The 12,001-nt window shown below is 32.9% G+C and overlaps 1 protein-coding gene across 6 annotated transcripts in view; it reads left to right on the forward strand.

Annotated features, from left to right (window-relative positions):
* LOC118192698 (teneurin-a-like) overlaps positions 1 to 12,001 on the forward strand; it is a 1,025,489-nt gene that overhangs the window by 605,871 nt on the left and 407,617 nt on the right. For all 6 annotated transcript variants that reach the window (XM_085809689.1, XM_085809693.1, XM_085809690.1 and 3 more), the window contains one exon: positions 5,589 to 5,780. In XM_085809689.1, coding sequence (XP_085665815.1) covers positions 5,589 to 5,780 — 192 coding nt within the window. The remainder of the gene's footprint in view (positions 1 to 5,588; positions 5,781 to 12,001) is intronic.

The raw sequence follows: 12,001 nt of genomic DNA on the forward strand, positions 1-12,001 counted from the left end.
GCACATTTTCATATTCTTCTAGCACTTCCGCTAATTTCTCTGGCGTCGTTATCTTCGACCATTCGTCAATAAAATGTTGCCGCACTTCGGAATTTACACGACGCTTCATTTGGTCCGTTATCATGAGTTCCTTTAAAAGTTCAAAACCCGTAACTTCTAAACCTGCAATCCATTCTTCAAAATAAATCCTTAATTCAAAGGCAAAATCTCTCCAAGTGGTTTGGGGGTGTTTCTGAGATTGCACGAATTTGATGCGAAATTTTTCTGGACTAAGTTTGAACCTTTTAAGCAGTATCCTTTTTATATAAGCGTAATCATAAGCCTGCTGTTCTGGTTCTCGCATAATCAGCTGAACTATGTCAGTTGGCAAAATTGTCAATAAAACCGAAACCCATTCTGATTGGTGAAGATTCGCACGCTTTGCTTGGCGCTCAAACATGACTAGATACAAACTGATATCGTTCTCTTCAGGATCAAATTTTGGCATCATTTTTTTTAGATCGTATCGGCTTTTTTTTAGTCCATTTTCTTCATTCCCACCATTTCCAGAGTCATTTCCGTTAGCGGCTAGTAAACGTAACTTGTATAATTCAAATTCCATTTCTTCTCTTCTAATTCTATCCTGCCTTTCTTCTTCTTCTCTCCTAATTCTTCTTTGCCTTTCTTCTTCTTCTCTCCTAATTCTTTCTTGCTCCTTTTTTTCTCTCTCAAGCCTCGTTGAAGTGATATTTTCTAGCAGGCCTTTCACTAGTTCCTCCTCATAGGATTCATTTCCCATAATCAGCTGTCTTAAATTCAATATACTAAGTTCAGGGCTAACGTTTACCCCTAACTCTTCAGCCAAGGATTTAAGATCCTCTTTCCTAACTTTTGCTAAGAATGCCATGATATAACCACAATTATGATCCTAACAATTTTAGCTCCCTCACACTACAGATACATTTGATACATACAATTGATTTAAACAGATATCATTTTCACAAGAGAGAGTAAAAATTAACTTTTATAATTTTTTTTCACAACTTATTTTACAGATGTTAGACAAAACAAGACAGTTTACACTATAATATGCACATTATGAATTCAAAAATAAAAACAAAAATTGTCTACTTGAGGACGTATGAAACTACAAATAATATTATCCTCTGAAAAACTTTAAATTCAGTTGCGTAAAACACACTTGCTTATGATAATACAATATACTTTCCTCAAAATTTGGGATATGTTAAAATATACATTCAGAAATACAATAAATTACACAATACCTATCCATATGCTAGTAATTAACATTAATATGACAACAGTTAAAAGGAAAGATACTGGGGGTTTTATCATTCCCCTTTTACTCCTTCAATAGAAAAAAAAATTCTCAGTTCTTACACAAATAAAAGTTTGACACACCTTAACTGAAATTCTAATATTTATAGCATTCAAAACGTCTTAGAAATGATATGTCAGAATGCCACCTAACATTAAAACCTTCAAGTTACAGTAATTCTACTCCTTTACACAATCCAATATATAAGTTTAATTTAAGCACAACACATTAACATTTCAGATATTAAAAAAAAATCTATTAACACAGGTTTAAATTCTAAATTTTCTTATTGTAACATTTTCTTATTGTAATATTTCTTATTGTAACATAAAACCCAAAAAGCACATTTCTTTAAGCTTTACAGGAACAAGTTGACTTTAAACAGTTATGTGAACTTACATACTGATTTACAGAAATAAATTAAATTACTTTACTGCCTCAATATAAAAATCCAAGGTACTTACCCGTCTGGATCGGAGACTTCGCTTCTCACAATTTAAGATTTTATGGACACTGATGATCCAGGCACCTATAACGCACACACACAAGATCTGATGATCTAAATTTTCTCGATCACAAGGGTGATCACCCACATATCACTTTTTCAATACCCTACACATCACAATGATCTGATGATCTTCGGACAATGATTGTCCCACACGCTCACTGCGTTAAATTTCTCGAACATAAAGATGATCGCACAAGTAACACCTTTATCACCGTGCTTTATGATGAGCTTATTTCAGGAGACTGTCGTTCCTCTTTTTCTGGACTGATGTCCGTAACTTCTTCGTGGATTCTATTCCCCACTTCGAAGAGCTGTAAATCACTTTTCGAACGGATGTTCGTAAATTTGTGCTGCACTTCAGAGCCTGGCGGTCTGTACTATCTGCAAACACTTGATGAGGTTCGGACAATGGCTGTCCTACAAACTCGAGATGAATTTCAGACTTGGACGGTCTGCAATCTCTGCATGGATTTTCTTATCTCGTCGCTTCGGAGAGCTGTAATCACTTTTTCGAACTGATGTTCGTAACTTTTCGTGCTGCACTTCAGAACCTGACGGTCTGTAATATCTGCAAAACACTGTTGACATCCGGACAATGACTGTCTAACAATCTTGAGATGAAATTTTAGAGCCTGACGGTCTGTAATTTCTGCATGGATTTTCTCATCTGAACCGCTGCCACCATTTATTATAGCTGTAACGTCAGTACACCCGTGTCGGGTGAAAGAAAGACAGGTTGTCTTTTAAATTATTTATTTGATAAACTAAAATAGATTTCTTGATTAAAACATAAAAATAAACTGATCATTACAGCCCTAAATCATACAATATCCGCTAACGCAGATTGGACGCAAAAAAGCGTCCTTTTTACTGTAGTTACAGCATAAAAAAAACTATTGTTCTACAGAAACCACTGGCGTGGTTTAGGACGTAAAAGATGCGTCCTGTCACCTCAAAATCACATGAAGAAGTCTTACACAAAGATTTCACTCGTTTTGTTATCTGCGAAGAGAAACATAATTAGTTCCTTGTGTACGGAAACTCCCAGGGGGTTTTATCTGCAGTCCTGCTTTTGCAGGTATGGTCCATTTCGTCCGCGAACAAACAGGAAGTTAAACTTCAGCACCTGTACCCGCGGGGGGATGGAGTGCTAGTAGCTGTATCGTCACAGTAGAATTTTCATAAACAAGATTATTGTGCTGGTAGGGAAAATTAGGGTTGCCAAAGAGAAAGAAGCTTGGGGGAAAGAGAGCAGATTGAAATGTCGGCTAAATAGAAAAATATTCAAAGTTTAATTTTTAAATATAAATTCTGGCATAAGTTATTGAAAATGAAGATGGTAAGTTTAAAGTCTGTGGTAGTTTAAAGTCAAAAGTTCTTGTAGTAGTTTAAAGTCAAAAGTAGTTCCTACTCAACGTAGTTCCTGTGGGATTATGAAACTAAAGCAGGTAAGTAAATGAAAGGATAGAGCCAGAATATTGAATCTGTGTATGAAAAAAGCAGTTTCTAATTTTATCTACCATCTTGCATTATTTTCCTTTTTTTAAGTTTTAAAATAACACAATTACATCGTAGTATACAGAGATTATATTTGTAGTTAATGCCTGTTTTTTTATTCAGTAGTTTCTCCAAGTTTTCTTTATTCTAAATTTCAAATTAAAAAAATTTCCGTATAGTATAAAATTTTTCCTTCTAATTTTTAAAAATTAAGCTTTTGTTACTATGTGTATATATATATATATCAATAATTAAGACTCCGAGAATTTTATTTCTTATGTTTGGCGTGCCTTAGAGGCAAAAGAAATTCCATTCAAATCAAAGAGAAAACGAAAGATGCAGAGTCTATAATAAATTGCAGTTCTTTGTTAGAAAGAAGACTGCAGCCTTTCGTAATCTTTAATCGCTTATCGGAATACATTAATGGATAAATTTTAAAAATTGAATCTGAATTTTGAAAATTTTAAATTTTTGCATAAATTTTTCAAGCCGAAAATTAATAATTAATAAAATCCATAATGAAAAATGATCTGCTCCAAAGCAGAACTTCAAAACAAAGCCAACATGACAACACCCAAAAAAAGAAAATGGGCTTTAGAAGGTCCGAAATGTTTTTTTCTTTCCAGTTTGAAATAAAAGAGTCTGGACTAGATTTTTAACCGACTAATATTTTAAAGTGACCATATAATTTATATGGATACCTTACAATACCATATCCTAAAACTACCGTATCCCAGAAATGTACCAAATCACAGAAATATACCGCATCCAAAACACGCGCAAGATTTTGACTGAAACAAAACAGAAAATAAAAAGCAAAATTAAATAAAATACCTTAACACAATAATACAAAAATTAAGCAAATTAGGCATACAAATACATGTTTATAATCAAATCAATTTATATTTTTCTCAATCAATTATATTTTTCTCAATTTAATACAATGTTACATATTAATTTATTTTTCTTGCATAATGCTCGTACATTCCTTCTCTAGCATTGTATTAGCCTTATTTTTTATAAATATGTATAAGTGTGTAGAGTCATTAGGTTTTTCTAATGCTGGAGGCACAAAAAATTAGCAATGCTATCACTGGGGCTTGAACCTAGACCTCTCGAGTACTCGCTGAGAATACTACCATTACACCTCGAGTATACTCGTATACCTTCGTGGTATACTCGCTGAGTATACCACAAAGGCATGCTGGAAGGAAGGAGAAAATATCTTACGTAGGCCATCTTTTGAAGGCCGACTGGGGTTTAGGGGACCCAATCGTTAAATCCTGGTGGTGACAAACTATTGTCCACTACCTTTTAGTTTGGTACTTTTGCTTTTACTTTTAGTACTTTTATTACTGTAGAGTCATTAGGCTACTTTGAAACACAAGACATGAAAAATTAGCAATGCCCTCGCCGGGATTCGAACCTGGAATTCTCAAATACGCGCCGAGTGTTCTATCGTTACACCACAAAGGGATGCTGGAAAGAAGGAGGAAATACTTTATAAGTGGCTTAATTCTATGTTCGGTTTCCTGCATTTAGGTTTTATTTTATTTTGCATTTGTTTTAATTTGTACATTCAACACTTCAAAAAGGTAATTTGGACTATTAGTAGTTTCTTTAATTTTTATTGTTGAAAAATATTTATTTTTTGTTATTTTATATCAGAAATTAAAAAAATTTTGGCCTTTTATAGCACAACTTTCTTCTCGGCCTCTGCCATATCGGCTTTCTTTCGAAGTATCGCTTTGGGGCAGATTCTTTCCTGATTATGAATTTATGTAAATGAATAATTAGTTTCTTAAAATAATTTACTGCAAATATTTAGAATTTTCCAAATTCAAACTTAAAAAGTCATCCAGAAATGAATTTAGAAAGCACGATTATGAATGATAGTAATTTGGCTCCCTGATGAAGAACTACAATGTTTCATTATCCCACCATATCTTTCTTTCATTTTGTGTCTCCGACTGATTTGAATGGATTATTTTTGTGCCTCCTTAAATTAAAATCAAGTTCGTTATAAGAAATAAATTCGAAACTTGAAATCTTGCTCACTTATTAACATTTTTTTATCTGCAGGTGGCGAATATTTTGTGGATTTAAAATTTAATTTCCTTTTTTTTCCCTTTTTTCTGTATTATGTATGTGCACATATAACTGCACATATATTATTATTAATAATTTTTTGCTCTTCGTTGTTTCTTTTTCAAAATCAACATAAAATAGATATCTGAATTAATATTGTATAAACTTCTTTTCCAGTGTTTCACGAAAGTCCACCAGAACCTGCTCCTTCAACACTGCTGCCCGGTAGGAATATTCAAGCTCAGCATAGAATGGATGGCTTAGGTCTTCGGCCGAGACTTGGTTATTTAGAAAGCGAGTGCGAGTCGGAACCACCATACCTTCCTACGATGCTGAAGACTGGTATGTCGTCAATATACCCGTCCCAAGGTAAGGACCGTGAAGAATATAAGCATTATGAACTGAAAAGAATATGAATTGTGCAATATTTCTACAAGCATGAATCTATTGTCTGTATTCTAATTTCCCTGTGAAAATGCAGAGAATGAAAATCATACGTGAAAACTAAAGAAAAAGGTTAAAGGTTAAGGTTAATGACCTAAAAAACTATAATTAAATCAATGGGAAACTTAACGAGGCAAAATAAATCAAACTAAATCAGAGCTAACGACCCATTTAAAAGAAAAAAAAAATAATTAAAGCTAGAAAGGAAAAATCTGTTCTGGTGATAATGCTTTATTTGAACTAGCAAAACCAGAAACAAAAGTGAACATAATTCCCAACAGTAAGTTAAAAAAGAAGCTCCTATCTGAGTTTTCAGACTGTAAAGAATAAGCTGAGAAGCTGCGTCATTTTAAACAGTGTCTTTTATTATGCAACTATAACTGAGTGTTGTAGGAGAAACTGATGATGTTTCAGTAATTTTCCTACAAATAATTTGTTATAATTATCTTTCTATTATTTATTTCTCTGAATATTCGTAATCATAATCCAAACAATACTTTTCAAACAATTCCAAGCTTAGTAATAAAAACGTATAATGCAATTCCGTGCTATAAAAACTATATTTTAAGCTAAAAAGTAAAATCACAACTTTTCTATGAAATATGAAATACAATTCTTTCAAATCTTTGATCAAATTCTCCTGATACTACGAAGGGACTTAAAATTAAATTGGGTCTTTTGTTATAATTAAAACGATTTACCTTTTGTTAACATATGCTGTATACTTTTACTGCTTCGTTTGCTTCTACCAGAATATGTAAATGAAAGGAATTTTAAGCAGTGTAAGAAACTAAGTTGAGAAAGGACAGATTTGCATCGGCCGTCCATGCAAACACCTTTGTGTATAGCTGACGCTAGCTAGATATCTGATCTGCGTTCTTCGTTTGGCTGGCGCATATTAGGTAATTTCCATGAAATTTAACGAGTCGTGAAATTTAACGCGAAATTTAAAATGTAGAATTTAAGTTGTGATTGCATATAATTTGATTTTATATGTTGATTGTTAACCCTGCAAGCAGCAGAAATAAATTGATGTTAAAGTTGTTTCATACTTCAAGCAGAAGCATACAATGAATTTTACTTGCTTGATTTTACGCTGCTGTTACGTTCATTCTAGCATTCCGAGCTTCTAATAGGAGGTGGAACGAGAATTCATCTTGCAGGGTTTAAGTTAGATTAATCTAGTTTAATCAAATTTTAGTGAAGCCGTATAAAATTATGTGCTGTTTTCAATTTTATCAGATTAAAAGGAATATATTATGTAAGATCATTTTGCTTTTTAAAATTATGTTCAGGTTAAAATTTAGGCTTTTTTCTATAAGGTAGAATGAATGAAAAATATCTGTTATATTTAGAAATAGATGTAGTTTTAAATCAAAAATTTCTTTTTAGTCTGGAACGAAAGAGTAAAACAATTTTTCATAGACGCTTTACATAATGATAATACCGATATCATTAAATTATTTGAAAGCTTATTGAATTCCGATTATTTTTCATAACCATCGGAGATTACTCTTCAGTGCTCATCTGTTGCTTTTAATCTGAATGTTAGTTTTATATAATTAAAAAAAATTAGAAACAAGTAATCATGTATAACTAGATTCCTCAAATTTTAATCTTACATTCTGTAAACTTTTAGCTGCAATTTTAGAACAGCTTTTCATTCCTACCATTTATAATTTATTCTACTGTTCGTAATTTCGAAATTTTATATCATTAGGCAACTGCGTTAGAATCACTAGGGAATAGAAACGAAAGAAGTTTCCAAAAATATTTTTATCTTGCTGTCATGAATATCATTGATTATAATGTCAAATTTTAAAACACTTTTAAACACGCTTATTTAGAATTTGAAAATTTTCCATGCGTAGTATATTTTTTAATGAAGAATTTTGCTATTCTCAGAAACTGAAAAGAGAAAAAAATGTAACAATTTTAAGCATTATAAAAAGCAGAAAGAATTTACGGTATATTTCCTTTCATTTGTCCATCCCTTACGATACGTGTCAAAAACATTTCTCATCTACACTAAGTAGCACGTTAAGTAGCTAATTTATTTCGTTAATTTACTTAATGACCATGAATTATTCCCCATTTTGATCAAAATCTCTTTCATCTGACTGAAAGAGAAGAATTACACGGATAAGTAAAACAGTTTCAAAATAAAACATGTAATTCATACTTGAAGTCTGTATTTTACATTTTTTCTAACGTCTGGTAATTTAAGCATAAGCCTTAAAAAATTAACATCGTCATTTTCACATATGTATTTTCATACGTTAAAATATATATATATACGTATACCTTTCATACATGAAAAAGTTAAAATTGTGATTCGTGAATTTAAATATATTTTCAATAAATGAATTTGAATTTCTGTGCCCAAGTTTTTATTTTAAAAATGTTTATCGGGATTAATTAATTAAATATATTTTTAATTCAACTCTTAACTGTGTCCTTATGTACTTTCTTATATATATATATATTATTTATTTACCATGGTTGGTCGTTGTGGCTTGCTTTGAGGTAAGTTGTGTTTTCTTGATTATCAACAACCGCAGCTAACAGCAGCTAATAAAGATTTAACGTATTTTATGAGTATCTACAGAAAATAAGGATATCTTTAATAGTGTTAATAGGAGATTATCATTAATATAAGAAAATGGACAACATAAATTAGCAGTCGGACATTATTTAATTTTTAAAGAGTAATGTGAAAAATTATGTAACAGCGCTATCACACAGCTGTCTGTTTCGAACAAACAACTGTTTCAAAATTTTTCTGATATTGTCCTTTTGCAAGAAAGACAAATGATTCTTCCTCTCTTCCCCCAAAAGCTGTAGATTATATGCTTTCAAGCAATCAGCCTCACATTAAACAACTTGAATAGGAGTCTTTATTGGTAGTCGCTGTGCTTGCAATGAAGAACCTGTTTCCCGTTTACACGGTAACCCAAAGTGATATCCGCGGTGACTGGCTTTCGTATATCATGTAGCAAAGAAGAATTATTGCATTAAATACTTATTCTTTCAGAATACTCGTATTTCGAATGTGAGATACGGCCTTAAGTGCTGGCTTGGCTCTTGCATCAGCGCTGTAAGCTCATGGACCTTATAAGGTCATTATTATTATTCCTTATTTCATATAAGGTCCATGCGTAAGCTGCGTTCACACTTGTCCGTTGGCGCGAAAAGCGGAAAACGTTGCGTACGTGAATTCACACCAGCGCGGAAACTTTCGCTTTAAAAGTTGCCATGTGCGCACACTAGAGGGCTGTTTATATTGTAAACTTGAGGAAAAAAGTGAATTTTTTGGTACTATTTTGACTTTTTACGGTTACATTTTAACATTAAAATGGATCTAATTTCTGATAGATTAAAACTTATTTTACTTCTTGCTTTATGTAAGAGAAGCAGAATGCAGTGGTTTTTATTAATATGTGAGAGATGGCTAAAGCAAGGAGATCCAGATAATTTAAGTGAAAAAATGTGCTTGAACACATTGAAATTTCTTTTAATTACTTTCGCATGACTCCTCATCATTTAAAAGAATTTGTAACTCTCATTGAACTATTTATCCAAAAGTAGAACACTAATTAGTCAGGATTGTCAGAATATTGCAGAAAAGAATCGTTTGGAAGATAGGAATAGGATATCCCAGAAAAGGATCGTTTGGAAGATAGGAATGGGATATCCTAGAAAAGGACCGATGTATACTTACTTTACCTAATTTACTTTATTTGTGAAGCTTGTTGAATAATAATTAAAAATTAATATTTGTATGATTCGAGTTCAGAATTTTTCATACGGTATCAATATCATAAAAGGTTTTGCATGATGAATGAACTTCCCTTAATATAATTACTTTAAATAATGCAATAAAACAGTATATTTTGATTAAATATATGTAGCATTTGTAACATTTTAAACTAAATGTCACACTTGAAAATAGAAAGGAGTTATTTTTAAATTAATAAACAGCAGAAATTAAAAAAAAATATTTTAGTTTCTGCGTTATGTACATCTTTTTTACTTTAAATGCAACTATAATTAGTCTTTCGTATATTAATGAAGAGCCACTATCTAAAGTTTTATTTTATAAAGTCACTTTTATCTAAAATTCATTGAAGTAACCGCATTTTATATAATACTTCTTTTTCTGGTTTAAAAATTGAATTCCACAATTAGTATATTTGCTAAATCTCATGCATGGTCATGCATGTTCAGAAACACAAACGCGAAGCCATTAAAATGCCTAGATGTGTTCCATAAAATCAGCTACATACTAGCGAGCTTTCTTTCTGCGTAAACAATAGTTTTCTTAATTTTTAAAACAAAATGGTTTACTCGTCACCACTCATTTAAAATTAAGAACTCACTAAATTTTTTAATTAGGTTATAAGGTATTTCTCCCGCTTTCTTAGCTTACCCTCGTGGTGTGGTACGCTCGACGCGTATTCGAGAGGTCCGTGGTTCGAGTTCTAGCGAAGGCATTGCTTATTTTTCATCCCTCCTGCTTCGAAATAACCTAATGTCTCTACAGTGGCGCCCGAACTAACAGGTGGTGAATTATAAAACTTCACCACCAGGATTTGGCGATTGGTTCCCTTAAAACCCCAGTCGCCGTTAAAAGAGAGAGTATATAAGGTATTTCTCCCGCCTTCTTAGCATTCCTTCGGGGTGTAGTGGTCAGCACGCTCAACGCGAATTCGAGAGGTCCGTGGTTCGAGTCCCGGCGAGGGCATTGCTCCTTTTTCATCTCTCCTGTTTCTAAATAGCCTAATTTCTCTACAAGATAAAACAAGAATTTTATAGTAATAATATCAATATCTCTTTTGGTAGTCTCGCGTTAGCCGAAAAAAAAATCAGACCATAGAAGTCAGATCTTTTATGAATTGTTCCAAAGGCTCGTCGTCAAAAGAAGGATAATACACAAAATGCAGACTGGAAGGAGAAAATTACGTTTATACTCCATGAAAAATAAATGCAAGCTTCTTTTGCAGAAAAAAAAAAAAAAAAAAAAAAAATGGTGTACTTGGACCATCATCAAAGGTGCGAAAAGCAAGGCGCAAATCTGCAATACAAGTCCCTACTATTAGCTAAATTTTCTACTGAGTGTGTTACCTCCGCGCTAAGGTGTCTTGCGTGGAAAGATGGTTTTCAGCCTTCACCATCAGGAAACTGAAGAAGCATCTGTGCTGCTCTGAATGCAGGGATAAAATGTTCTGTAAATATAATTTTTTAAATACCAACTTTGTTACAACACCACCCCTTTTGACACTTGAATCCATAATGTTTAACTCCGGAAGCCAACGTTATGTACATAGTTTACTCAACTCGCGCGGTCTCCGGTCGTCCGGAAAATACCGCCTCTGTGCTCTCTTCTGATTTGTCACCGCTTTCTGCCCGATCGCGTTGGTGTGAACTGGGCTGTAGGGTCCTAGGCGACCTGTGCAGTTGACGGGCTATATAAATTAAATATATTAAAAATTTAAAGCAAAATACTCTTTTATTTATTGCTCATAAGAGCAATTTTATATTCATAAGAGCAACTTAACTGGCACTTCAGCGGCCACAGCGACTCTTTATGTAGCCTATGCTTTGGTTATTAACCGTAATGTCCGATGAATGTTCTGTACCTGCAAATCTGTAGCTGTATTAAATTCAGATTTCAGAGCGCTCACTTGATTCATTAGGGATATTGTTTTAGATGAATTAAGCCGGTCCCATTAAATTTTTACAATAATTTAGATCATCTGATTCGCCATAGACGAAATCAGAGAAGTTGCAGAATTAACCATTGATGATCTTTATGAAATGTAGCTCCGAAGCTGGCATATAAATTGTGGGCTGCTAACATGTTCCCTCATTTGCGGTGGGTTTTTGACTTTTGTAAAGTAAATTTGTGACAATCCACTTAAGTTACATTTTATTTTTTATGCTTCCTTTATGCTTCGTTTTGTCATATACTCGCTAAATCTAGAGGTTTATACAAATTTTAGGGAAAGCGACGTGGTTTAATATGAGATAAAGACGAATAACTGGCATAACATGTAGTAGAGATCTTGGCTATTGCTGCCACTGACTGCCTTGCCTAACAGAAGCTGTTATTAGGTTAAAAGTAAACCCTGGACATTCAGCAGTGT

Source organism: Stegodyphus dumicola, chromosome X2 (assembly GCF_044657685.1).
Source record: "Stegodyphus dumicola isolate Sdum_Otavi_A_Nest chromosome X2, ASM4465768v1".
NCBI lineage: Eukaryota > Metazoa > Arthropoda > Arachnida > Araneae > Eresidae > Stegodyphus > Stegodyphus dumicola.